Genomic DNA, 27,871 nt, shown 5'->3' with positions numbered 1-27,871 from the left:
CATGGAGCGTGTTGAGCACGTGGATGTGTGTGTACACACACACACGCACACACATACACGGTGTACAGGCATGTGTCTGCATGTCATTTTCATAGCTGTGTCTAGGCAAGACGTGTGAAATCTCCACGTCCCAGAAGCCAATAAGAAAGCACCAGCTCATGCAGCCAGAAAACACATGAAGAAATGCTCATCATCACTGGCCATCAGAGAAATGCAAATCAAAACCACAGTGAGATACCATCTCACACCAGTTAGAATGGCCATCATTAAAAAATCAGGAAACAACAGGTGCTGGAGAGGATGTGGAGAAATAGGAACACTTTTACACTGTTGGTGGGACTGTAAACTAGTTCAACCATTGTGGAAGTCAGTGTGGCGATTCCTCAGGGATCTAGAACTAGAAATACCATTTGACCCAGCCATCCCATTACTGGGTATATACCCAAAGGACTATAAATCATGCTGCTATAGAGACACATGCACACGTATGTTTATTGCGGCACTATTCACAATAGCAAAGAGTTGGAACCAACCCAAATGTCCAACAACGATAGACTGGATTAAGAAAATGTGGCACATATACACCATGGAATACTATGCAGCCATAAAAAATGATGAGTTCGTGTCCTTTGTAGGGACATGGATGAAACTGGAAAACATCATTCTCAGTAAACTATCGCAAGGACAAAAAACCAAACACCGCATGTTCTCACTCATAGGTGGGAATTGAACAATGAGAACTCATGGACACAGGAAGGGGAACATCACACTCGGGGGACTGTTGTGGGGTGGGGGGAGGGGGGAGGGACAGCATTAGGAGATAACCTAATGCTAAATGACGAGTTAATGGGTGCAGGAAATCAACAGGCACATGGATACATATGTAACAAACCTGCACATTGTGCACATGTACCCTAAAACCCTAAAGTATAATAAAAAAAAAAAAAAAAAAAAAAAAACAGAAACAAAAAAAAAAAAAAAAAAAAAAAAAGAAAGCACCAGCTCAGAAGAGGGTATATCTCAGGGGTAGAGCATTGAACTGCAGATCAAGAGAAGTCACCAGCTCTGCAAAGCCTTCGCCATTAACAAAGAAGTAAAACCAACAAGCTTGAGACCCAGGGTTTCCCTTTACACATGGCGGAAATTGGAAACAAACCATTTCTGGTAACCAGTAACTCTTAGTAATTAATAACGTAGCTCTTAGTAACCAGTAACTCTTAGTAATTAATAAGGTAGAAATAAGAAAGTAGATGCCTGGAACTGACCTTATAAATAAGACCTAGGCAGAAAAAGAACTGGCAGGAGATGAGGGAGCTGGGGAGCGTCTGCAATGATCATCTAGTCCTGATTTCACAGATGAAATCGGGTCTCAGAGAAGAGAGTGGACTTGTCCAGGATGACACAGGGGCAAAGCTGGAACAAGAGCCCAGGTCTCCTTCCTCCATGTGAGCTATTATCAGCCATTCATTTTCAGTTCCATTTGGCTCCCATATTTCTGAAATAACCAAATAAGAAGAAGTCCAAAAGGAACTTACCCAAAAAATTTTTCTCGGCCACAGAGGCTGGACCCAATAAGGGCCCCAATGAACAGTATCCACCTCATGTCCCCGGGGAGTCAGTCATACAGTGGCTGAGTCAAGCTGTATTTATAAAGAGTCTGAGAGTGACTCAAGTCCTCAAAAATGCTAATGTGATTCCCAAGCACCCTTGCAACTCTGACTGTGACAGGCAGGCCCTACCAATGCCTCTCCCATTCCTTTCAAGTGATAAAGGTTGAGCCTCTCGATTTACAAGGTCAGGAACTTGCTCCAGGAGCTGAAAAAGTCTGTGCCAAGTGTACCATATTGCTCATCACTTGGCATTTAAATAGTGTTTTTTCAGTGAATAAGAAAGTTCCACAGTGTTGGATGGAATTTATCCTGATAGGAGAGGTCAGATTATAAACCTGGCATAGAATTACCTCTAGAATAATAAAAAAAAAAAGTTACGACTATCAAAGCAAGACTGAGCTGGCTTCAAGACCACATGCTTGACAAGCCCTGCCAGAGAATTTCACCCGGGCAGGTCAGGATGGGGAAAGAGGTTTGTGGCCTCTTTTATGTATCTGAAGCCTAATTCTTATGACTCCACTAAGAAAATAGAAATGTATCAGGCAAATGATATAGAAAGGATGTTTTAGTCTGAATAAATTATCAGTGTTCCTTGGGGTCTGAACTATAGGGAAGGCTTAATGGTTTTATCAATTATAAGATTTTCAGCGGGGCACGGTGGCTCATGCCTGTAATCCCAGCACTTTGGGAGGCCGAGGTGGGCGGATCACGAGGTCAGGAGATCAAGACCATCCTGGCTAACACAGTGAAACCCCGTCTCTACTAAAAATACAAAAAAATTAGCCGGGCGTGGTGGCGGATGCCTGTAGTCCCAGCTACTCAGGAGAATGGCGTGAACCTGGGAGGCGGAGCTTGCAGTGAGCCGAGATCGCGCCACTGCACTCCGGCCTGGGCAACAGAGACTCCATCTCAAATAAATAAATAAATAAATAATAAGATTTTCTTATACTTCCTAGACTGTGGGTCTGGTGTCCTTTCCACCAAGTCACAGCTGAATAAATGGAAGACACCCATGATCTCCATAACGTCTTCAGGGGCTCTGGGACCTTTGAGTCTGTCCTGGGAGCCCCAGTTCCCACAGCCTTTCCCATCCCACCCTCCCTACGGTCTACATGCTTTCCACACCCACACAAAGGGAGTGGACACAACCAAGGGTCATAGCTGAGAGAGTTACAGAAAACTATCCTGACACGTGTTAAAATGTAAGACCTAATTCAAGATTATTATGATTAGGACCAGGGCTATTTCAATAGGAAAGACTCATTGTGCTTAACACTGAATACGGCAAAGAAAACAGAGAGGATCAGTGGGATTACTAAGAGAAGACATCAAGGTAGGGGGATTCTTGCTAAAGGCAGGCCAAGGACTTATACATCAAAGGTGGGGATGAGGAACTTGATCAGATATCAAGGTGGGAGGGATGACTTCGCAGGATCTTTGCTCAGGCTGGCTTAGCCAGGGCTCAAGAACCTAATCAAAAAGAGGGTGCAGAATCCCAAGGGTGGTCCCAGAGAGAGCCTTTGTTAGGAGCTGTGGAGCTGGAGGCCATCATCTCCTCTTGCTCCCTCAGGGTCCTTTTGTCCTCTCGACACTTAAACTGAATTCTACACCCACCCTGTCCACCACAAAGCGTGGGCTCAGTGTCACTGAGATCGATGTCAGCTTTGAAGTTAGCAAAAAGAACAACTGAGACCCAAATCTGTAAGAGATGTGAAGTGGAAGAATCAAGGACCCAGAATTCCAGGCAAGCTGAAATTTAGTTCTTACCTTTTTCTCCCAGGGAAAATCATCCACATGAAGAAAACCTAAATCCCTAATGGGAGTCAATATCTAAAGAGAAACTGTGTGCAACCTGAGACCGAGGCTTCATAGGGCAACCAGGAAAAAGGAATGTCGTTGGCTTGGGTCCCCACCGTTTGTGTGTTTGTTTTTTTGAGACAGGGTTTCACTCGGTCGACCAGGCTGGAGTACAGTGGTGCAATCATAGCTCACTGAAGTCTCAAACTCTTGGGCTCAAGTGATCCTCCCAACTTAGCCTCCCAAGTAGCTGAGACTAAAGATGTTTGCCACCATGACAGGCTTTTTGTTTTGTTTTGTTTTGTTTTTGTACAGATGGGGTCTCACTGTGTTGCTCAGGCTGATCTCAAACTCCTGACCCCGAGGGGTCCTCCCACCTCAGCCTCCCAAAGTGCTGGGATCACAGGCCTGAGTCACCATGCCCTGCCCCACCAGTTTTCATAAAGCAGCACACCAGGAAAGGAAGAACCAAAGGCAACAATGGAATCAGGTATAGCACCTGGCATGAGGCCTGGCACAGTGCAGTTGCTTCATGAGTATTTATTGAATAAATGAACTTGAAAGTCCATTGCTAGCCCTAAAATGCTACACTCTTAAGATGAAGGAGCTGACACATGCTACACCATGGATGAACCTTGAAAACATTATGCTAAGTAAAAAAAAAAAAAAATGCCAGCCACAAAAGGGCAAATACTGTTTAATTCCACTTACATGAAGTACCTAGAATAGGCTAATTCATAGAGACAGAAAGTAGCTAGTAGTTGCCAGGGGCTGAAGGGCAAGAGGAATGGGGAGTTATGATTTAATGGGGAAGAGTTTCAGTTTGGGATGATAGGAAAGTTCTGGAGATGGATGATGGTGATGGTTGTATAACGTTGTGAATGTACTTAATGCCACTGAATTGTACACTTAAATATGGTCAAAATTGTAAGTTTTGTGTATAATTTAACACAATAAAAAACTGTCAAATGGGGCCAGGCACCATGGCTCATGCCTGTAATCCCAGCACTTTGGGAGGCCGAGGCGGGCGGATCACTTCAGGTCAGGAGATCAAGACCAGCCTCACCAACATGGTGAAACCCTGTCTCTATTAAAACTACAAAAATTAGCCAGGCGTGGTGGCAGGCGCCTGTAATCCCAGCTACTCGAGAGGCTGAGGCAGGAGAATTGCTTGAACCCGGGAGGCAGAGTTTGCAGTGAGCCGAGATCGCACCATTGCACTTCAGCCTGGGTGACAGAGTGAGACTCTGTCTCAAAAGAAAAAAAAAAAAAAGCTGTCAAATGATGTTGGGAGCACTCTGCTCCAGATGGATTTTTTTCTTTAATATTATTCTTTTTAGAGATGGGGTCTCCCCATGTTGCCCAGGCTGATCTCAAACTCCTGGGCTCAAGCCGTCCTTCCACCTTAGCCTCCCAAAGTGCTGGGATTTCAGGTGTGAGCCACCACGCCTGGCCTCAGGATGGATTTTTTAAAAGACGAAGGGGTACAATGCCATGACTTTCTATGTTTGAGGGCAGCAGAAACTGGAGAAATGGTGCTGCCAGATCAGGCTTAGAAAAATAAACAACACAACCCAACTTTGCTTCAAACCAAAGAGATTTTAATGGCTCTCGTTTCTTCCCCAGGGCCCTAATAGAGGTGGTCTCGCACATGCTCCATGATTGCCTTCAAGCCAAGCCAGGTCTCCTCAGCTGTGGGCAGGATCTGACGGGCTGGCAAGAGGAAACCGTAGCGCCCTGTGTCTCTCAGTTCAAAGGCAAATGAGTACTTGATGCCATAATCATAGGACCAGTCAATGCTTCCTCCACTGGCTTGGTCTGAAGGGCAAATGAGAATAAAGTTTGGTTACGCGACTCCCACTAGCCTTCACGCAATGGAACCTCTATATTAAATTCTACTATCATAGGTAAGCCAGGCCCTTAGGTGTGAACTGTAAGAGGGGGGAGAGTTTAGTAGAGGGTCACATTTATGAAAAAATACAATAATTTGAAAAGCAAAAGGTGTTATTCAGCGGACACTGAACTGAGCCTTCCTTCAGTGCTCTTAGGAGCCTCCGGCTTTACCCACACCATCCTAAGTGGCTCTTCTCCACCTTAGATAGGCCACACCACTTCCTTCTTTAGAAGGCACAGACATAGTTTTCTCTAGTGGGAGTGGAGGGATTACAAATGCGGTAAGAGATTCGGTCCCTACCCTCAGGGGACTTTGAGCATTAAGGGTGGAGCACTCTCTGCTCTGCTATCAAATTGCATGTCCGGCACCTCTGTGTGGTGGGTTCAGCCAACACAGTAATGTGCACCTGAGATCTGTGTGGCCGCTGATGTGACAGATGATGAAGGAAGATGGCATTAACTTACGAGTCAGTCATGACTCAGAAAAGCTGAGCAATGGACCAGCCCTGTGGCCCCTCCCAGGAAGGGCAGTTAGAGGTCACAGGAGGACTTGGCTGAGGCACAGATGGCGGAAGCCACCTAGTCCCTAAGAATGGGGCTGGAAAGACCAGGGAGGTTGTACCAGAAAAGAGTAGGACTAGAGGTTAATATTGTGAATTAATATTGTCAACTCCCATGATTTTTGTCTTTGCCTTCGCCCAGCAGAGCAGCTTGGAAATTAATGCCTGGTAAATAATAAATACAAAAAGGTTGCTGATTTGAACTGAATCTTCTCTGGATCAAAATTACCAACTCATACCTTTTGGTGTGGCTACATGACACAGACAATCACACTAACAGGTCCACTGTAGACAGAATACTGGCCTCAGATAGAATCCCAACTCTATAAATCATTACCTGGGTGACCTAAAGCAAGTCATTTATTTCCAGATGCTTCACCTGTCACATAGGGATGATATTACTACTTGTTTCACAGAGGGGAGAGAATTAAATGGCATCATGGTTGTGATGACACTATTGGCTGTGTCAATGTGCTAGGCACTGTGTTAAACTGGTTCATGAATCTCTAGGTAGGTACTAGCATTATTCCCATTTTACAGATGAGGAAACTGAGATTAAGAGATTAAGTGGCAAGGCGTCGTGGCTCTCTGTCAACACTCTGGGGACCAAGGCAGGCGGATCACTTGAGCCCAGGAGTTTTGAGACCAGCCTAGGCAACATAGCGAGACCCTGTCTCTACAAAAAAATTTTTTTAAAAAATGAACTAGGTGTGGTGGCACATGCCTGTGGTCCCAGCTACTCAGGAGGCTGAGGCCGGAGGGCTGCTGGAGCCCAGGAGGTCCAGGCTACAGTGAGCCATGATCCTGTCACTGTACTCCAGCCTGGGCAGCAGAGTGAGACCCTGTCTCTAAAAAAATAAATAAAATAATAAAATAAAAACAGGGATATTAAGTGAAGGAGCTAGGATAATGTATGTAGAATAAGCATTCAATAAATGTCAGTTATGTTTGTAACTATCATTGTCAATAAATGACCAGGATCCAATCAAAAAAGTTAGGTCACATTAAGGACTGGAGTTATCTGTGGGAGAGCATTCACCAGGAAACTAACAATCAACGTTTATATAGTGCTTTAGAATTAGGGAACACTTGTATTCCACATAATATCTTTTGAGCCTCTCAACAACCTATTTCACAGATATAAGAAGCCAAGGGAGAATAAGGGACTGGACCATGGCTACTTGGTTCCGTTGTGGCAGTGCTATACCTCAAACCCAGGGCTCTGTACCCAAGCTCTGTGGGGCTTTTTTTGTTTGTTTGTTTTTTTGCGCCCCCACCCCATGCCTCTCTGAGAAATAATTCAAAGAACAACTTCTGGGCCAGGTGTGGTGGCTCATTCCTGTAATCCCAGCACTTAGGGAGGCCAAGGTGGGCGAATCACCTGAGGTTAGGAGTTCACGACCAGCCTGGCCAACATGGTGAAACCCCATCTCTACTAAAAATATAAAAATTGGCCGGGCATGGTGACACGCACCTGTAATCCCAGCTACTCAGGGGGCTGAGGCAGGAGAACTTCTTGAACCTGGGAGGTGGAAGTTGCAGTGAGCCAAGATCACCCCATTGCACTCCAGCCTGGTGACAGAGCAAGGCTCTGTTTCAAAAAAAAAAATTTTTTTTTTAAAAAGAACAACTTCTGAACCAAACACCTACTGTAGCACAGCTCCTCAAAGCCCTTTCCAGATGGGAAGCTGCCCAGGAAATGTCTCACCCACTACAACCATACAGCCATCTCATGGGTGAAGTGAGGCGGGTGTTCTGCCCAGAGCTGCATACTGACCTGGGGCAGGAAGCAACAGGTGCTGAGTTATAACTAGTCCTTAGAGGTAGAGCTTGTCCAAGCTGGAACGAGGCCAGGATAAAAGTCAGCTGTGGACAATGATGCAGCTAGAACTTGGTGAGCCATTCACAGTCGGGCTCCAAGATCATACAGCAAATCCTATACCTGTCCAATATCTGTTTGTTGGAAATCTCTTCCATTTCTGTGACCTCACCAAAGAAAACATACTAAACCTCAGCCTTCCAAGGTCTATCTTACTAGTAAATACCTCCAGATAAGGTGGATGTAAAGCTAGATTCATTGTAATAAAATGGCTGAGACCTATGTAGGGGTCTCGGGGATACACAATGCTATTGGGCTGACACTCTGAACTCCAGCCTCCACTCAAAGGCTGCTAAGCAAAGGTACTAATTCCTCAGTATTAAGCTGCCATCATGTCTCAAGCTAGGTCCATCCTCTGTCCCCACTGCCACCACTCAGAAGACCCTTCTCCCTGGGGGTATCCTTGATGAAAGTGAGGACAATCCCATGTGGAACATGGTTTAAAAGTCTCAGCAACTGTGAGCAGATCAGTCTTCCCAGAGAACCGCCTAAAAAATATGTAACAAGAGGCCGGGTGTGGTGTCTCATGCCTGTAATCCCAGCACTTTGGGAGGCCAAGGAGGGCAGATCACGAGGTCAGGAGTTTGAGACCAGCCTGACCAACATGGTGAAACCCTGCCTCTACTAAAAATACAAAAATCAGCCAGGCGTGGTGGCACGTGCCTATAATCCCAGCTACTCAGGAGGCTGAGGCAGGAGAACTGCTTGAACCCAGGAGGCGGAGGTTGCAGTGAGCCAAGATCACGCCACTGCACTCCAGCTGGGGCGACAGAGCAAGACTCCGTCTTAAAAAAAAAAAAAAAAAAAAAAAAAAAAGCAACATGAGCGCCGAAGCTGTTCATTCCATTTAACTTGACAATCTTGCCGCAGGAATATATTCCAAAAAGATCATCTAAGAGAAAAAGGAGTTGGTACAAACATGTTTATAGTAGCACTGTTAAGCATAAAGATGAAACAATCCAAAGACTCAATAACTGGGATATAGCAACATCATGGAATAACAAAAAACTAGAATGTAAATTCATAAAACTTTACAGGAAATGATGCTAATTTTAAAAAGCTGAACATACCGGTAATCCCAGCACTTTGGGAGGCCGAGGTGGGTGGATCGCTTGAGGCCAGGAGTTCAATACCAGCCTGGCCAACATGGCAAAACCCCGTCTATACTAAAAATACAAAAATTAGCCTGGCATGGTGACACAGACCTGTAATCTCAGCTACTTGGGAATCTGAGGCAGGAGAATCTCTTGAAGCCAGAAGGCAGAGGTGGCAGTGAGCAAAGATTGTGCCACTGCACTCCAGCCTGGGTGACAGAGCAAGACTCTGTCTCAAAAAAAGAAAACCATGAGTAGCACGGGTGCATTCCCGTGATTCCCGCCATCACCCCTCCTATGGCTGCGGCTATATCCATGCCCACAACACATCCAAAGACATGCTCCTCTCATTCCATCCTGAGCCACAACTTCTGCCCACCTCTGCTCGTCCTCCTGTCCCCAGCTCTGGAACCTCATTGCACTGGTCATTTCTTCTCTCTCCTGTATCTTCCACCTCTCCCTCTTTATCTGTTCTTTCCCACAGTCAATAAATATATCCCTTATCTCAAAAAGAAAAAAGGCTTCCATTCTGCTCTCCTTCCCTTATCCACTCTTCTGAAACTGCTCTGGGTTAAGGTCACCAATAAGCTAGTGATGAAAATTCAATGGAAAATGTCCTGTCCTTATCTTAGTTGACTTTTCATGGCCTTCACCATTGTTGATTGCTGCCTCCTTTTTAATAATTACTTCTCCCCTGGTTTCTGACATCCAGGGTTCTCTGCCTTTCTGCCTAGCCCTTGCTGCTAACCCCTTCTGCTGCCTAACACCTTGCTCCCAGCTTTGCCCAGGGTTCCTCTCACTCCAAATGTTCCCCCTGCTCTACTGGTCCAACCACCCACTCTATGCCAACTCTTCCCAAATCTCTCTCTCCACAGAATCCCAGGGCATGTAGTCCGAAACCTACAGACCATCTCCATTTGAATACACTACAAGGAGCTCAGCGTCAATATGTCCACAGCTGAACTCATTATCTTTGCAACCTCACCCCTCTTTCACCTTCCTGGACTTCTCCCTCAGTGAGTGGCACCACTCAATGACTTTCAGTGAGGACCGCTCCCCATCCAATAAATGACAAAGCTTCTTGGCTTTACCTCCTAAATCCCTTCCATCGTCACTGGTCCTGCTGTAGTTTGGGTCATCGTCTCTCACCTGAACTCCTCCTCCTCTTCCTATGGGATGTCTCTACTGCAGTCCCTCATCACTCCATCTGCACTGCTGCTATGTTTTAGCTAAACACAATGCCTCGATTCCCTCACCGTCCTGCTGAAAACCCCCCAATGGCTTTTAGAATCCTCTGGGTTAAACCTTAACTCCTTACCATGGCACACAAAACCCTGAACTTCCCCAACTCCCTTTTCTCCCTCTTTCATTTCAGCGATCTCAACCTACTTATAGCTCTCAGCACCCGTCGTGCAATTTTATACTTCTATGCCTTTGCATATGCTGTTGGCTATGAGAATGCCCCATCCTTTTTCTCCTTCTCTAGCTACCTGGCAACCAGTCTTTACAACCCTACCCTCTTCCTACATGAAGTTTTTCCTGACTCCGCTTCCATCAAATCCCCCGACTTTCTAATACTTCTGTACCATGTATAACCTACTATTGCACACATCATACAAAAGTTCTTTTGCCTTCCTGTTCATCTCTTCTATTAAAGAGTTCTGTGTGGGCACATTATGTCTCCAGTGCTGGGCATAATGCTTAACGTATAATAGACGCTTAATTTAAAAGTCTGTTAGAACGGGTGGCCAGGCATGGTGGCTCATGTCTGTAATCCCGGCACTTTAGGAGGCAGAGGCGGACAGATCACTTGAGGTCAAGAGTTCGAGACCAACCTGGCCAATGTGGTGAAACCCTCTCTCTACTAAAAATACAAATAAATAAATAAATAAATAAGCTGGGTGTGGTGGCGGCGTCTGTAATCCCAGCTACTCCAGAGGCTGGGGCACAAGAATCCCTTGAACCTGGGAGTTGGAGACTGCAGTGAGCAGAGATGGTGCTACTGCACTCCAACCTGGGTGACAGAGCAAAACTCCATCTCCAAAAAAAAAAAAAGAAACAAACAAACAAAAAAAAACAGAATGGGTGCCTATTAAAGGCATTGCTTTCCAAAGGATCCTTGGGCATGGAAGCACTAGGGAACTCCTGGGCATGGAACTGTGTGGTCCTGAGTTTCCAGCTTTGTCCATAAGGAAGGGACCATGCCTTTGAAGGATTCAGAACCTGCACAAGGGTGCTCTCGGATTTCCCAAAGCATTGTAGTAGTTTCTTGTTTTTATCTCAATCAACTGGGGAAGAGGAGGGCCTAGAAAGTCTGATGGCAGGCTCCCCAGACTTATTCCTCACACTGCCGCTATTCCTGACTTCTCCTCTTTCATCTCCACATACTCTGCATCAACACATGGCTGCAACAGAGTCTATCCACAGAACCACCTGGGTCCTCTTCAAGAGTCACACCCATTCTGCCCCCGCAGTCCATGGAATTCTCAGGGCATGAGCCCCTCTTAGCCTGGAAAGGGAAGATAATAAAAGAGCCAGGTCTTAGGCCAGGCACAGTGGCTCATGCCTGTAATCCCAGCACTTTGGGAGGCCGAGGTGGGCAGATGACCTGAGGTCAGAAGTTTGAGACCAGCCTGACCAATGTAGTGAAACTCCGTCTCTATTAAAAATACAAAAATTAGCTGGGCATGGTGGCACACACCTGTAGTCCCAGCTACTTGGGAGGCTGAGACAGGAGAAGTGCTTGAACCCAGGAGGTGGAGATTGCAGTGAGTTGAGATCAAGCCACTACATTTCAGCCTGGGCAACAGAGCGAGACTCCATCTCAAAAAAAAAAAAAAAAGAGGTCTTGATAAAGGCTTATTTTTAGATAAAGAACGTCTACAGAATGAGAGTGAGCTGTAAGGATCTGAACAAGCACAGGAGAAGGCACAAAACATATACTTGGGGAGCTCTTTGTTCCGGCCATCACACAGTAAGTATCTCATGGAGGAGACTAGATTCGCTGAGGGAAATTGGGGAAGGTTGTGTTCCATGCATGAAGACCTATCCCTTTCAATAAAGGCATTTAAAAGTTTTGGCTCAAACTCACGCGGTGCCTGCCATCTTAGTGGGTCATTCATGAAAACTTTCAGCACATTGGATACTTACAGATGACAGAGCAGATTGGTCCCACTTTGTACTTGGTGCCATGCAGGCTTGTCAGTGATTGGGCAGCCTTTTGGGCCACTTCACTCTAGAGTAAGAGAACCAAAGAAAAGTAGACAGATAACATTTGTCTCTTGGGAGATCAGTTGCCCAACAGCAGAACATAGAATGCTCTAACTGGACTGTCTAGTTAATTGAGGTGAAGGCACAATACCCTTTTTATTTGAAACATTTTCACTGGGAAGTAAGCACAAGTTCACTTCTACTGGCTTTGAAAATACAACATGAAGGTCCTCATTGTCTATTTGATCATCCTGGTGTTTGCAACACTCAAGGATTCGTTATTTTGCCACCAGTTCTTGTTCAGGGGTGTGGCTAGAAATAGGGTAGATTTAAGGGGTCTAAAGAGAATGTGGACTGACCCCAGGACATATGTGAGAAGTTGACTTTTCTTTTACTAGATCCCTACATTGGCTTATTTCCCTATGGCTGTCTCTTTTTCCAAGAAGTAGAGCTCAGAAAAATATTTTCCATTATTTGAGGGTTCCAATTTTGACTGATTGAGGCTTTACTGTCCTTGTCAGGGATAAATGTAAGGTCTTGAACTTGGGTCCAGGAGAACAACTGTACAATTACCAGATGGGGGAAACCTGGCTTGGTAGAATCCTTGGAGAGCCTAGGGGTTACTCTTGTCAATGAGCCCAACATGAGTCAACATCACAGGGCTACTGCCAAAAAACTAATGTGATCCTCAACTGAATTTGCAGAAGTGCACGGTCTGGCTGAGGGTAGTTATGGTCACACTCTGCCCTGTGCTGGGTAACCCACAACACACATTTCACATTCACTTCTGGGAGCTACCTGCTATAGTTTGGATGTGCATTCCCCTCAAGCCTCATGTTGAAATCTGATCCCCAAGATTGGCGGTGAGGCCTAATGGGAGGTGTTTGGATCACGGGAATAGATCCCCCATGAATGGCTTGGTGCAGTCCTCACAGTTAGGAGTGAGTACTTGCTCTATAGTTCCCTCGAAAGCTGGTTGTTAAAGAGAGTCCGGCACCTCCCGACTCTCTCTCTTGCTTCCTCCCTCACCATGTGATCTCTGCACACGCCAGCTCCCATTTGCCTTCCATGAGTGGGAAGCAGCCTGAAGCTCTCACCAGATGCCCAATCTTCCAGCCAGCAGAATCATAATCCAAATAAAACTTTTTCCTTAATAAATTATCCAGTCTTAGGTATTTCTTTACAGCAATGCAAACAGATTAAGACGCTACCCTTGAAGAAGCATATTCAGAAAACAGCGACCAGAATAGTAAAGGAACTGGAGCCCATAATATGAATGCTTGAAGGAACTGAGGTTATTTAGAAGGTGTAAGAGCTAGGAGAAGCAGGTTGGTGGTCTTCAAGTAATTAGTGGATTCACCTCTCAAAGGGAAATAAACTTGCTCAGTAGAACCAGATGATAAACCAGGACTGATGGGTGAAAACCATACAGAGATTTTGCTCTCTATAAAGAAGAACGCTGTCAACCTTCCCCAACACAGAATAGGCTCCCCTGGAGGCAGGAAGCCATCTAATCATAGCCTAGATTGACTATCTGCTAGAGGTTTGAGCACCAGGTTTAGATAATTTAAGGTCATCTAGGTCTAAAAAAAGAACATTTTAGAACATTCTTTTTCCCTGATATGACCTTGAATGGTAATACTCACCATCAAAACCTCACAGCGCTCAAATCTAACTGATGAGATGAAAGGCACACTTGAATTGGAATAATCTAGTCTATTTCTGCATGCGGCTGCTGACAATAATCTACTTGAAGGTAAATTGACAAAACGGTCCCAACTCTGGGCTTATTTCTGACATATGGGTTTCACAAACCAAGCCTAAAAGCCAAATTGGAAATATTTGCACATTCTTTTTAGCTGGGGACAGCTCTTGCTCAATTGTAAACAGCCTCCTGAGATGTCACCATCTGATCTAAGGCTGGGGCCAGTTGGCTTATTCCTGAAACAAGAAGGGTGACAGAAGGTATCAAGTTAGGGAAGTGAGTGTTTTACCCCCAACATCATACACCAGTGCATCGTCATGGTAGATCACAGAGCCAAAGGCCCCAGAAGAGTATAAGACAAGTTGCTGAGAAGCAGAATTGCTCAGCTTAGAGCGTTTGACTACAATCAAAGAGCCTCATATCCAAATCCAAGGGTTTTTTCCCCCATATGCAACAGAAAAGCATGTTCTGGGAATTTATGCTCAAACCAGGCTCCTGCTCATCTAGATTAAGGTAACAATAACTTCATGAATTCTATTTCCCAAAGAAACTTAATTTAGGAAAGTTCAAAACCAGTCTTTCAAACCTTTGGCTGCATCATAATCTTCTCGGTGGTTGAACTTATGTTTCATTCATCATTGTAATGGTACACCTCCACTTTAGGGCATGACTTTATGCCTGAAACTTACTTGACCACACAATGGATGTTTGTTGCCTGGCTGAAATTAAGTTTCAGAAACTCACCAGCTCATCAAAGTCATCTAACTTGGTACATTTGTACCCATAGGGGAACATCAGCAGCTGGGAATAGCTGTGGAGGGTAATGAAGGCCTTGACTTTTCCATGACTCTTGATGAAGTCCACTATGGATTTCACTTCAACTTCAGAGTTGGCACTGGGTCCATGGTATGAATCAGAACAAGGGTTGCTGCTGGCTCCAGATCCTGGGGAGATGCAGAAGTAGCCCAGTGAGGACAGTGAACTCTAAGAAGACACTGTAGGGAGGAGGTCACCATGCATCACTAATTTTCTCCTCTGGAAGTCGGGGCAAGATTGTTATTGTGTTAGATCAAGTCTCTTCCAAAGGTTATAGTCAGAAAGCCTAACTGAAGTGATTCTGGACACATCTCTTCTTCAAAAAATATGGTTCCGCTATACAGTAGAAAGAGCCATCTAATTAGATCATCTCCTCTCTGTAGGAGTTATTGGAAGAAAAGCTAGATTTAATATTATGGATGGAATTCCTGCATTGGGTGGGAGTTTAGCAAGTTCATTTTCTGGGATCTCATCCAATCCTTAGAGTCCAAGTGTAGAAGATTCTATGCATCTGTAATTCCAAGGCACAAAGCCACAAATGCAAGGAACCTCTGACGCCCTTTCTGCAGTGAGGAAATCATGACTGCATTTGACAACAAGGCCACCTTTGGCCTTGATTGTCTCAGCAACTAGAGTAGCTCAAGACCACTGAAATGGGTCCATGGTAGGCCTGGCCAGGGCTCTCACTGCTAGAGAAACTTCCAGGGGATGAGTAGGGGTTAGGATTCCCTAGGGTCCCCATGTGATACAGACAAAACGTCACCTTATTTTAAAATTATTTAATGAAAATAATATTGGGGGGATTGACATTGAACTGTGGGCCATTGCTCAGTATTGTGCTTTAATTATTTTTCCCCTACACTAAAAAAAAAAGAAGAATTGTAAAAGCAATGAATGAAGTTGCCACTCATCCATATCCTGTGGCAGTTCTCTAGTATGTCCTGTCTTAGCTCCATAACTCTAATTAATTAATTTGTCTTACAAATACATAGTGATTGCCTTCTGCGTTGCAGACACTGTGCTAGGTGTTAGGAATACTACAGTGAAAAAGACACAGCTCCTGACCTCAATCTTATCATAGCCTCGTGAGGGACAAAAAATTTAATTCTATGGTTACTGAAACATAAGGGGTTTTCACCAGTGGCTGAGGGCATAAAGGAGCCCCTAACTAGCCTGACACGGAACTCCAAAACATAAGAGCTGTCACAAAGCCAGGGCAGCAAGCTCACATTTTATATTTGAATCTGTTTTGAAAGTCAGTTTCTTCATCCTGTGTGTATGTACTTCTTTTTAGTTTTCTTTCTCGAAGCATCCATAGATGATGTAATGCTTCTCCTTGGAATAGATCCTAACCCCCTCTAGTGGCTGGCTCAGGGCTTTCCGAGTCCTCCCGTCACTGCGCAAAGTCTTGCTCCCGCTGCACAGAAGGCTAACCGGGCGACAGCTTGTGGGAAAACCAAGATGTGAGACAAAATACATTAAATGCTGCTCAGAGCTCTGTGACAGCACTGTGCTCCTGTGAAGGGAATTTAGTTAAGTGTTTTTCAAAGAGGTTTTTAAATGGCTTAAATCCTGGATGGGCTTAGCCAGCTGATGCACTGCAGGGCCATTTGAACCAGCTTGTGGGCCAGACCACGGGCTGACCATCCCTGGGGGCAAGTCCCTGCGCTCACCTCCAAAACCTGCATCCCAGTTCCGGTTAGGATCCACACCAACACAGACGCTTCCAGATACCTTGGACCGGGTCTTCCGCCACATACGATTCTTTCAGATCCCACCCAAAAAGCACATGGAAAAAAAGAAAGAGGGTCATTCAGCCTGATCAGAAGGTTCCTTTAGAATTCCGTCAATTTCCCTAGTTCTCTGGGACACTCCTTTCCCTTGGCTTGGGGAGGTGTTGGACAGTCCTCATACAGGTTCTGCTAGGAGTTTCTCTGCCATCTCACCAAAGTGAGACATGAATACGCCCCCATCTCCTCAAACGAACGCCTGCCAAACACGTGCCATGGAACCCTAGTTCTGTCCAAGACCAACAGCAAGAACCAAAAGCAGAAGAGAGGGTTCTGCAGTGAGACTATTTGGGGAAAATATGGAGCTAACTTGGTAAACTTACTTCAGAACTTCTAAGGATTGTTAATGCCTTGTTTTTTATAAACCTCTAAGAAACGGATATGGTGGGCGGTGTTTCCTGGTCTTGACAATGGAACCCTTGATTCATACGGTATCTCATGGGATGAGTACTAGTATTAGTATTAGTTTCTTTGAAAATGTCTTTGAAAATGCTACCGTAGTTAGCTCTAAAAATAAACTTGAAGCTGTCATTCATTTTGAATATATGTGGGGTCATGGTTGCTACAATAGTGTATTGTAATGAGATTTTAAGGGAAAAAAAAAAAACTACGTAACTCTTTTTAGTGATATTACGGAGGATTTCTCCCACAGATTCTAAGTAAAATGCTAGATGCACTGTACTGCCCACCTAAATCCTACTGCAATCTAATTGTCAGCAGGTAACATCCGCCTCCTCTTTTCTATCAATCCTACCACAAAATAACGCAGAGATAATTGGAACAAATCTCCTAGATGACTCACCGTGAACACTGAGCTCTAATAGCCCAGCCTAACAGCTGAAATGGGCCCTGGCTGAGGCAATATGTAAAGACATCATGTGTTGGAATAAGAAGTGATTATAACCACTTCTCTATCCCTCATTTCCGGGCGACTACTGAGAAATTAGACATTCCATTTTGAGTAAATCAAGAAAAGAATAAGTACTTTTATTTTGCTTTTGAAGTTCCTACACATCTCCTTAGGTCCTTGTTGAAGAAGGGAACAAAATCCAGGCTTACTTTGGTTTGAGAGAACACGTATCCATCAGGGTTTGTGACTGGCAGGAGGAAGATATCCAGGGTGTCCAGAATGGAAGTGATGGATGGGTCCTTTCCATAATCAGAAGCAATCTGAGCAAAGACAAGATACATGTCAACCCCACACACCACTTTTGTCGGGAACACAGGACAGAATAATAAGGTAGTGTGTTTTTTCCAGATGTGAACCAGGGATCACTATTGATCAAGGAAAGTCTTCTAGGCATCCAGCAGTCCGGTCTCCTGCAATGTTAATGTGTTGAATATGCTAGCGTCTATACTTTTATTTCTAATCAGAATAATTTACTTCTATTGAGTAAAAATCAGATATCATATATCTACTCTCTTTCACAAGCAGTAACATTCTTCCTATTCATCCCAGTGAGACATTTTGCAATAGTGAGCAGCGATATATGTGACTTATGTGGACCTATGCACCAAAGAAATTTTGATATTCCTTAATCCCTACATGGGATAACTTTCCAAAAGAACTCACAACCAACAGCAGATTACTTAAATATGCAGAGACATTGCTAAAGACACAGAGAACCAGTTAAATTCCATTTGGGGAATTACATTTTTACTTGCCATTAACTGCAGTTGAGTTGAAGTTTCTGCTGGATTAAAATTTATTCATTTCCTGTGCTCAGCCATCCTAAGACATTATTATTCAACTGTTAAATATCCATTTCATAATACCCTAAAGGTAACCGCATTTTAATTGAAGGGAAAAATGTATCAGTCGGTATGCACGTGGTTGCACATGCTTGAATGATCTGATGTGGATTGATTTCCTCTGCTCACGAATTAACATTCTGATTTATAGCATGTCATTTTTGAATTACTTAAGAAATACCAAACTAGGTCATACCCAGCCCCATGTCCTGACTCTAATGCCAACAAACTTGTGAAAGAAAGATCTTACTACACCCTACCTTCAAAATCAAATTTGGGAAATTTTCAGAACAACCCAAACACCCTTAGCCAACTCTACTTTGGATCTGTGGGTTAACTCTTCTTATACCTGTTTGTATTTTCCAGGTGACCCCCTTTCATGATTTTATAAATTTCTAGCATATCACACCTCAGCCCTCAGGGTTCCAGGCAGCAAAGTGATTTTTCTCTAGTCAGTTCTTAAGCTGAAATCTGGCTCCCAAGGGTCTCCCTGGCCACCTGTTCAATCTCTTTAGCTTACTGAGTCTTTTTTTCCCCCTCTCTCACTCAACAGCAATCATCACATCGTGGTGTCTTTTAACACAGCGCACAGTGGCCTGCCCAAGGGTAGGAGCCTGGGGTGCTGGATGGGGCAGTACCAAAAAAGTCTGGATGGGTTGACTGCCAGCCCGTGTGACAAGAGAAGGGTTTTGGCTGAGAGCGCCAGCCATCAGGACCACTGGGACTGTCACGGATTTTGGTGGGACTGATCCCAGAAAGGCAAAATAAGCAAGGAATGTTAGGCAAAATGACCTTATTTGCTGTCCAAAGTGCCGTAGCTTGTGTAACCCACTCTCGAGCATGGATCCCAGCATCCAGCCAGATAGCTGGCTTGTCTCCTCCGGCGCTGAACTGCAAAAGCAAGTGTGGCAATGTGAACGGCTCCACCACCATGGCACCTGGTTGCCTCCTTTCTACCCTAGACCATCCTTCTCTGTCCCTCTCTCTGTTCTTGATGTGATTGACAGAGAAGGAAATACAGACAGTGATGATGTCGACTAACTCTCATTTAAGGAGAATTTTCTTTTGTCCCTTTCTTCGAATGCAAGTGTAAATGCAGACTGAGGAGCATAGACAATTCTCCTCTGAAGTTTGTAAAAAATCATTGTAGATGATGACATGAAAATATCTTCATATGCTGAAAATCGGAAAAAAATGAATTACAGGATTTCATTTTTATTTTTAAAGAAACTAGTTCATTTACACACACACATACATATGAGAAAAAAGGAAAAGGAGAAGGAGGAAGAGAGAAAAGGAAAAAGAAAAGAGAGAAAAAAGTAGAAAAATATACAACAGATTGTTAATAGCTATTATCCCATAGTTGTGGAATTAGAATTATGAGGATTTTTTTTCTTTTTTCTTTTCTCTGTTTTCCAAATGTATGCACTAATAGTGTTTTTTTATAAAAATGCTTGTGATAACCTTTTGAGACCTTCATAAAAACAGGATAGCAAGCCTCTGGAGGTACTTTCCAGAGTTTAAATTTTATGATCTAAGTGACTTAGTTTTATTTGAAACAGTGGCTTTGCCAATTGGATCAGTAAATGGGGAGGAAAAGATTATTTTTGCACCATCAACTTCTATCTCTGTGCAGCATTCTAAACACAGCAGATAAGGTAAATGAGAAATGCAAATCCTTGCTAAAAATTACAGTTCATGGGTTCTAGGAGTTTTAGTTAAAAGTGTTTTGTGCCTTTTCCTCTAAAGAGCTCAAATGTAAAAAGCAGGCAACTTCCAAAAACACAACATCCTCCACCGCCGAACCACCCCGGAAAAGGGAAGGCCAGGGAAGACCAAGGTGGAAGAGAATCTGGGGTTTTCTGACCCAACTCGGCGCGGGGCGGGCCGGGGCGGGGGGGTGCGGGTAGAGGAAATAAAAAGAAAGAAGGGAGGTAAACATCAGCAAATGTATCCTAGTGGTATAAAGTAGGCAAATCACTCCTCTCAGGCCTGCTTTGGGAAAAACGTTCTGGAGAAATCCATCTGTCCCAGTTAGTCAGTTGGTTCCCAGCCAAAACGTTTCCAAATTTAGCGAGGAGTTGTGACATTGCCTCTTTTTGATTTTTTTTTTCTCTTAACAAACTCTTTCTAGGAAATCTGGGGAAATAATTTTCGCTGTTTTTGAGGACAAAGTGCAAAGCTTGAAATTATGTGCACAAAGACTGTCAGAAGTTACGAGATGGCGTAAAACCCTAACCTTTTTTCATCTATATCGTTTTTCAAAAGATCTTCGTTCAGGGCATTTGTCTTTGCGGTTTAGGGTTTAGTTGTCCATCATCCTTCTGCATACGACCAGAACTCTTCTTTAAAAAACAAAAAAGAAAAAAGAAAAAGAAAAAATGCAGCTTAGGCAATTAGTGCTTTTTCTTTTTTAACTGGTGTGCGTGTGTGTGCGCGCGCGCGCGTGTGTGTGTATGTGTGTGTGTTTAAAGAGGAAAGAAAAAAAAGAGAAAGGGAGGGGAGGCAGAGAACTCCCAGCTTGATGAATTACAGCCCCCAGCCCCCAACCTCCCCCGGCCCGCACCTCCCCCTTCCTCGGCTCCTATTGGCCCATTTGCCCCGGTTCCCCGGGAGCTCATCTCTCAGGACGCGAGCATTAATTCACTCCTGCAGACCTGCGTCAGCTTGCTCAGGAACAGAGAAAGAAAAAGAAGGGGGCGGAGGTGGGGGAGTGGATACTCAAAACCAGCAAGGACCGGTTAGGAGGAAAAGAAAAAAAAAAGTAATAAAAAGGAGCCGCTCTGTAGCACAGGCTGGGACTGCCGGCTAGCCTGGGAGGAGGGAGATTCTAGAAACATCGAGAGGAAGAACCGTCCCTGCACCGTGTACCTTGAGCACGTTCATAGGCCGGTTCTCAAAAGAAGAGCCAATATTCACTTTGCTCACTAGACCAGGGTGCTCAGCCACGAGGTTATCCATTTCTTGGGAAATCTGAAATGTTTCAAGTGAATAAATAGACATTTGCGAGTGAACCATCTGTTGCATGAGATCTGATCCCCTGGTGATTTTCCCCATTCCCTTGGGACACAGCGGAGCGGGCTGCGCGGCCCGAGCTGTAGGATTGGAGGGTTTGGATCCAGCTGAGTGCTGCTGAGTCCATCAGCGTCTGCAGGGGCTGCAGCCCAGCCGGCTCTTTGCAGTTTTGTGCAAAGCAAAATGGCACACTTCCCTGAGGTACTTATGGCTTTTGGCGACCCCAGCCCTGAGGTGGGGTTTCTCGCCCTTGCTAGCAGAGGAATACAAATGGTAGTGCCCCCTCAACCCCAAAATGGATGTAGAGGCGATCTCTACAAAATGTCTCCCGGCTAAATCAGGCCCAGGGACAATGGGGTTTCTGCTGCAGACGCACTAACGCCACCGGCTACTCCAGCTCCTATTTTCAAGGCGATTGAAATTTTATGCATCTGGAGAGCCCAATCTGTGTCCATTGCTGGGATTGAGACGTGTCCGGGCGCGTTTGGAGAGCTAGCGGGAGGAAGTCAATCCCTCCAGCTGTTGCTAGTATTTGCACTCCGTAGGAGACAGACATCAGTTTGTCTGGGAGAGAGGGAGGGCGTCTTGTTTGCTTCACTTCCTTTTCTTTCTTATTCTCTGTGCTGGTCCACAGTCCCCTATCTGAAACCCTTGAGGCCATATATATTTCAAATAAGATATTTTTTTCAGGGGAGAATTTTAGAAAGGTAATAGGAAGTATATATTATGTATTACGCATGGGACATTGCTCCATATTCAAGCACATTAATATTATTTCTGTCAGTGAAACAAATGAGCAGTGAGGCAGTTCAGGTCAGATTTTGCTCCCAAATGAGTTTAGGTCAAATCAGGTTTTCCCATCAAATAAATTAGGAGAAAAAAATGTTTAAAGCTTTTTGCATTTAAAAACTGCCAACTTGGAGACTTGGTGCCTACCAGATACCTCTTCTCTGGCTCTTTCCTACTCCCCATGCCACCCCTTAGCCCTACAACCACCATCCCCTGCAGCCCCTTTCCATCCCTCGACTCTTAAGTCAGTGCAGATAGATTCCCGTGGGCCTGGAGAAGAGCTCTGTGCCACAGAAGTAAATGCAGCACTGCCCAGGATCCCCACAGCAGCATGGAGTAGCAGATGCAGGAAGGGGATAGTCTCCACAGAAACAACAAAGCCCAGGAAAGACAGCAGAGACTCCATGAGGCTTTGGGGCCATGAGGTCTTAGAGAGGGCATCCCTGTGAGACAGAAGAATAGGGTCTGGAGGCAGGGAACCTACGGCCAATTCAGGCTGACTCCCTAGAACTAAATCAAAAAGAAAACCCCAACTTTCCATGCCCAAGTAACAAAAGGACCAGGGGCTACTCCCTTTGCACCAACCCCCACTTTTTGGCATGGTAGATGAAAAATTGAAAGTCCCCTCCCGCAACAAGTCAGATTGGTTGCAAGCCAAGTCTTCATTTGCATAGGAGTATAACTTTGTAACTTCCCTTCAGCCTCTGACTGGCCACTTTCTGCAACCAATCAGACTGATCGCAGGCTACTACTTCATTTACGTAGGGTGTACACCAAGTAACCAATGGGAAACCTCTAAAGGGTATTTAAATCCCAGAAAATTCTGTAATGGGCTCTCGGGCCTCTATGCTCGGGCTGCTCCCGACCTATGGAGTGTAATTTTGTTTTCAATAAATATCTGCTTTTGTTGCTTCATTCCTTCCTTGTTTTGTTTGTGCGTTTTGTCCAATTATTTGTTCAAGACACCAAGAACCCAGACACTCTCCACCAGTAACACTTGGATGGAAATCAGAAGCATCAAGGTGGTCCCTGATTCCATCATCAGTGGCAGCCCGAAAACACAGCTCTCACCTGGCTCTGTGCCCCGATTGCATCGTCAGTGGCAGCCATGATGGCTTCCCTGGCTTTGTGGGCAGCACAGGTCAGAAGTCAGCAAGGGGGCTGAGGGCAAAAGTACCAGCCTGAGGGGGCTGCTTGTGGGTACCCTTTAGACACTCCACAGTGGGTGGCTGTTGAGATGGGCAAGTGGACTTCAGGTCCTACATGAAGCAGGAGTAGGTGTGAAGCCAGTGACACTGGTCCTGGTTGTGAAATCCTAAGGAAACTTGGAGAAGTTAGAAAATAACAGAATAATTTCTAGGCCATTAAATCACCACGTGGAAGTATGAGCTTTGTCCTTAGAGGAGAGAATGGCCCGTCTCCGTGATGTTCATTTTGAAATACCTACCTCTTCCAGGGTATGGTAGGCCCCAAAATTGAAGTTACCACTCCGTTCTCTTCTCCTATTAAAAAGCATTTCTTCATTCTCTTTGTCCAACAGGACCTAAGATAAAACAATTCTCTGATTGGTTTACAGCAATGCATTTCAGTCTGTAATTGTGAAGGAAGGGGTAACACTCGGGTCCCCAGTACCAAGCTTTCCTCTTCTTGTCCTGTAGGCTTTGAGGTTGTTACTTTCCCTTATTCTGGCCCCACTGTGAAAGGGGATGGAGCATTCATGGGACTTCCTACCAGCCAGATGCTGCAGGTGTGCCGGGGTAGGTTTGCAGGCACAGTCTTATGGCTCATCCTACCTTTCTGAGAGCTCAGGGCCTCAGTTAAGAGTTAACCTCTAAACAAGAACTAAATCAGGCCAGATGCGGTGGCTCATGCCTGTAATCCCAGCACTTTGGGAGGCTGAGGCGGGCAGATCACTTGAGGCCAGGAGTTTGAGATCAGCCTGGGTAACATGGTGAAACCCTGTCTCTACTAAACATACAAAAATTAGCTGGGCGTGATGGTGCATGCCTGTAGTCCCAGCTACTGGAGAGGCCGAGGCTGGAGAATCGCTTGAGCCTGGGAGGCAGAGGTTGCAGTGAGCCCAGATCGTGCCACTGCACTCCAGCCTGGGCGACAGAGTGAAACACCTTCTCCTCCTTCTTCTGCCTAACACCCTTTGGTTTGCACTTTATATTTCATGCTGCAGCCTGTCTTTTGCCCTTTCCCTTAAATTCTTTGTTACCATATTCTGCATGTGCCAAATGCAAAAGAGAGAGAGACAGTGCCCTCCTACCCACCTTGCAAGGGAAGCCCAGACTGCTGGAAGGTCCTAGTGGCACCCACAGGTCCCTTCCCTGCAGAGAGTACTCAAGCATAAAAGAAAATAGAACTGAACTGACGTTCATGTGGCCCAGCAAGCTGCAGGAAGGCGAGTCCATGGCATAATTACCTGCACATCTTCAATCATGATGGAATAGGCAATTCCCTGGGACTCCAAGAACGCTTTGACTGCTTGGACGCTGACGAAGGGAACTCGGACGTGGACTGTCTCCCCTGGGGTGGTGGGTGATTTCCAAAAATCAAGCTGAAAGGGATAAAAGTCCAAGCCAAGGAAATGAATGGGCTGTTCTGGGGAATGGACAGTTCAGCACTGATAGATTTCTAGAAATCAACTTGCGTCCATTTTATCTTGATCCCACAAGTTTTGGAATCATTGTGGAATCACTATGATACTGCAACAAGGCCTTTTAAATATCCACGTGTCAGCAAATCCATTATATTGTTTCCCCTGCCCCTATGGCTAGATATTAAAACTGGCAGAAGGAAAAGATTATTAAAACGATGGCAGTTTTTTTAAGCTGGTATTCTAGTGATCCAATTCATTTAATAATGGGATATAAATGCTATAAATTATTTTACAAGGGAAATATGCACTAAAGGTGTTTAATTTTTGAAAGTAACTTTCACATTTGATATATCTTTTCGTTCTTACAATAAACCCGAGAGATAGAAGAACGGCATATTTATCGCCATTACTCTGAGTGAGAAAATGAGACACAGGGAAGGTAGGTGACTTGCCCAATGTCCTGTAGTTGGGACTAGAGCCCAGGTTTCCAGAAACCCAGCTGCATGAGTTAGCATTTCACGCTATGTCATGGGACTCAGAATACAGTCGAAAATAGATCTCAATCATGTTTAACTGTATTCATTCTGGGAACAGCAACTCCCACTAGATCAAATACCTGGAGATGTTCTTGAGCGTCCAATTGTAGCAGATTTTTAATTTGTTCTTCATTGCTTGGTACAATCTCAAGAACTTGGTCTCTAAAGAAAATTAACCACAAATATGACCTTAAAAGCAAAACCTGGACACTGTTTCCTGTTGCTTTCTGCGCCTGTTAGTCTCTGCGTATAACAGATTAATGCAACAGTCAATAATCTCTGTGACAATCCAGAAACTAATAAATAGTATACTAAACCCACACTGCCAGAATGAGAAGGTGATAGAATGGCGTTATTTCTTCCCAGGAAATGTTATCTAAATAATAATGAATAGGTGTACCTGCTCCTAGCAGGAAGCCTGCCATTAAAGTTACCTTTCCCTTAGCTAATGAGTCAAATAACACCTGCTGCTGGTGGAGTGTTATAGCTTTTAATACTTGCCTGTTCCTGTTGTTAAGAAGTAAGTTTTTAAAAAGTGGAATAATTTGGTGCTTGTAAGAGGAAACAATTCATACGTGGGTAGACCTAAGGTTTTGTTTTTAATGGTTTTGGGGGTTTTGTTTGTTCTTTGTTTTTGTCAACTGAAAATGTATCAAGGTTCTATCCCCAGACCCCATTCATGTGGCCCAAACATGGGGCATGGCCAGAGATAGTTGGGACCCTGACAAATTATGTGCCGTGCCTCTCTTTACAAACACACACACACACACACACACACACACACACACCCTTAATAGGGAATGAAGGATGAACACGAAAGAGAAATCTCAAAACAATCAAGCACATCTGTTTAGGAAGAGTTCCCTTGGTGACAGAGCTTCCCCTTCTAGCATTTCTCCAAGTAGGCAGACTTCCTAAGCCACTGCCCCAACTGTCTGTGCAGTGGGGAAGGAATCAATACAATGAGCCGTGTACAGGGACCAGAATATGGATCTTCTGAAACCAAGCCCCATGCAATTTCCTACAAAATCCAGTGGAATAGAGAAGTGATGGAACGTGAGCTCTTCGAGGCTCATCTGTCACAAATGGTCTGAAAATTCTTCCATCGAAGTCTCATTAGTTTTGGTTAATGCATGGACTCCCAGGAGTCCTCCTTTATAATGGGAAGGCACTGAGAAAAGTAATACAATAGGGTCATATTCCCCGGTGTGTGTTCTAAAGAATAGTAGTTCTTTGAGTTACTCAGTGAAAGAAAAGAAAAGAAAAGAAAAGAAAAGAAAAGAAAAGAAAAGAAAAGAAAAGAAAGAAGGAAGGAAGGAAGGAAGGAAGGGAAGAGAGAGAGAAAGAAGAAAGAAGAAAGAAAGAAAGAAGAAAGCAAGAAAGAAAGAAAGAAAGAAAGAAAGAAAGAAAGAAAGAAAGAGAGAGAAAGAATAAAGAAGAAAGAAAGAAAGAAGAAAGCAAGAAAGCAAGAAAGCAAGAAAGCAAGAAAGAAAGAAAGAAAGAAAGAGAGAGAAAGAAAGAGTGAGCAAGCTGGGGGCAGTGGGTAGTTTGATTAAAAAAAAAACAGTACATGCTGCAACCTAGATCCCCTCTTATAGATTTATAATGCACACTGATTTAGCCAAGCCTCCTAGAAATCCTATAGTTTGTTTAATCTTCTGATTCCCACAGTTATTTGACCAGTGGCTTTTTGGGACCAAACTTATTTGACTGCTTTCTTAGTTCCCTGGACCACTCTTCAAAAAATGCTGCCTAAAACCCTTCATAGAATCATGAAGCAAAGTACTTTGGAGCAAAGATGAGTCCTCCAAAGCCAGGAGAGGAGGAGTTGAGCTGAAATCTATAGCCCTGGCCTTTCCACTTCATGAGGTTCCACCGCCTAGATGCTGAATCTAAAGATCGGGGGTCAGGGCACAAGGGCTAATGTGGATGGTAAAGCCCAGAAGAGCAGGAGGAGGTGGGAGAGTAGTGTTGACACCCGCTGAGTTGCCTGAAACAAATGGCCACACAGCTGTATTTTCCCTGATGTCTATCATCCCTGTAGTCTGATCACTGGAGGGAAAAATGAGTGAGGACAGAGAGAAATAGGGTTATGTGTGTTCAGTTTTCACTTTTGTCTTTTCCTTTAAATGTCATTCATCTCCTTTTTGATCATCCACTCCTATTTTTCCCACTATTGACTTATCCCCACATCTAAGAGAACTTCTCTGAAAACACTGAACACTTATACCCATTTACTCTGTAACAATCAAAGGCTCCATCAATCAGGTAAGTAAAATTCAAAGAAGCACCAGAAAGCATAACTTACCCCACAAATGTTTCTAGACAGTAGATATGCCCAAAAAGGGCACCAAAAAACAGGATCAACCTCATGGCCATGGATTTTCCTGGAGTCCAGAATTCAGAGTCCTTCCTGAACTTTATTTATAGGGATGGCAGCTGAGGGTGATCTGCTGGCCCTCTGAGAACTCATGTGAATTCCCACATGGGAAAATTCCCACCTGCATGTGAAATTCTCAAGGTTGTAGACATCCACCTGTGTGATATCACCAATCTGTACATGTTCCATTCCTAGGATAACAAACTTTGATGGAAAGAGAACAAAATTGCTAGAGCATACCAAGGGCAATATAGTTATGATTGAGAACATAAAATGCCACTAGCTACCCTGTGATAGAAGCCAGATTAATAGACCTAGAGGTTAAAGTCTTTTCTGGGTCTCTGACAAAAAAAAAAAAAGGCCAGAGCATTTATAGTAATTACTCAGGCATCCTGTCTATCACATTCCATTAGTTTGCTCATTTGTTTATTTTTATAATG

The 27,871-nt window shown here is 44.4% G+C and overlaps 2 protein-coding genes across 4 annotated transcripts in view; both read right to left on the bottom strand.

Annotated features, from left to right (window-relative positions):
- CPA4 (carboxypeptidase A4) overlaps positions 1-1,650 on the bottom strand; it is a 32,580-nt gene extending 30,930 nt beyond the window's left edge. Inside the window, exon 1 of one of the 2 annotated variants that reach the window (XM_030825495.1) lies at positions 1,536-1,650. In XM_030825495.1, the coding sequence (XP_030681355.1) occupies positions 1,536-1,603 (68 nt within the window). In that variant the 5' untranslated portion in view covers positions 1,604-1,650. The remainder of the gene's footprint in view (positions 1-1,535) is intronic. The other variant, XM_030825496.1, reaches the window with a different exon arrangement.
- Positions 1,651-4,990: 3,340 nt separating this feature from the next.
- On the bottom strand, positions 4,991-27,443 carry CPA2 (carboxypeptidase A2). Of its 2 annotated transcripts, XM_003261329.3 has the most exons (11): positions 27,360-27,443; positions 25,132-25,213; positions 24,339-24,473; positions 23,358-23,453; positions 20,978-21,079; positions 18,899-18,997; positions 17,414-17,524; positions 16,238-16,328; positions 14,493-14,692; positions 11,984-12,068; positions 4,991-5,225 (listed from the first exon to the last, which is right to left on the bottom strand). In XM_003261329.3, exons 1-11 carry the CDS (start codon positions 27,428-27,430, stop codon positions 5,038-5,040), a joined length of 1,260 nt encoding a protein of 419 aa, XP_003261377.1. In that variant the 5' UTR covers positions 27,431-27,443; the 3' UTR covers positions 4,991-5,037. The 2 variants fall into 2 exon arrangements, with proteins under 2 accessions (XP_003261377.1, XP_030681493.1); XM_030825633.1 differs by lacking the exon at positions 20,978-21,079 and having other exon boundaries at positions 5,038-5,225; positions 27,360-27,418.
- Between the last annotated feature and the right edge of the window lie 428 nt (positions 27,444-27,871).

Source organism: Nomascus leucogenys, chromosome 13 (genome assembly GCF_006542625.1).
Source record: "Nomascus leucogenys isolate Asia chromosome 13, Asia_NLE_v1, whole genome shotgun sequence".
Taxonomy (NCBI): Eukaryota; Metazoa; Chordata; class Mammalia; order Primates; family Hylobatidae; genus Nomascus; species Nomascus leucogenys.
Note: the sequence above shows the minus strand (reverse complement) of the source record. Positions and strands in the feature narration are given on the sequence as shown.

Coding starts and splice junctions, on each gene's coding strand:
- CPA2 (XM_003261329.3), bottom strand. CDS start 27,430: ATGGCCATGAGGTTGATCCTGTTTTTTGGTGCCCTTTTTGGGCATATC. Junction 23,454..24,338: donor TCATGATTGAAGATGTGCAG/GTAATTATGCCA, acceptor GTTTTATCTTAG/GTCCTGTTGGACAAAGAGAA. Junction 17,525..18,898: donor CACTTTGGACAGCAAATAAG/GTCATTTTGCCT, acceptor GTCTTTGCTCAG/ATTGCTTCTGATTATGGAAA.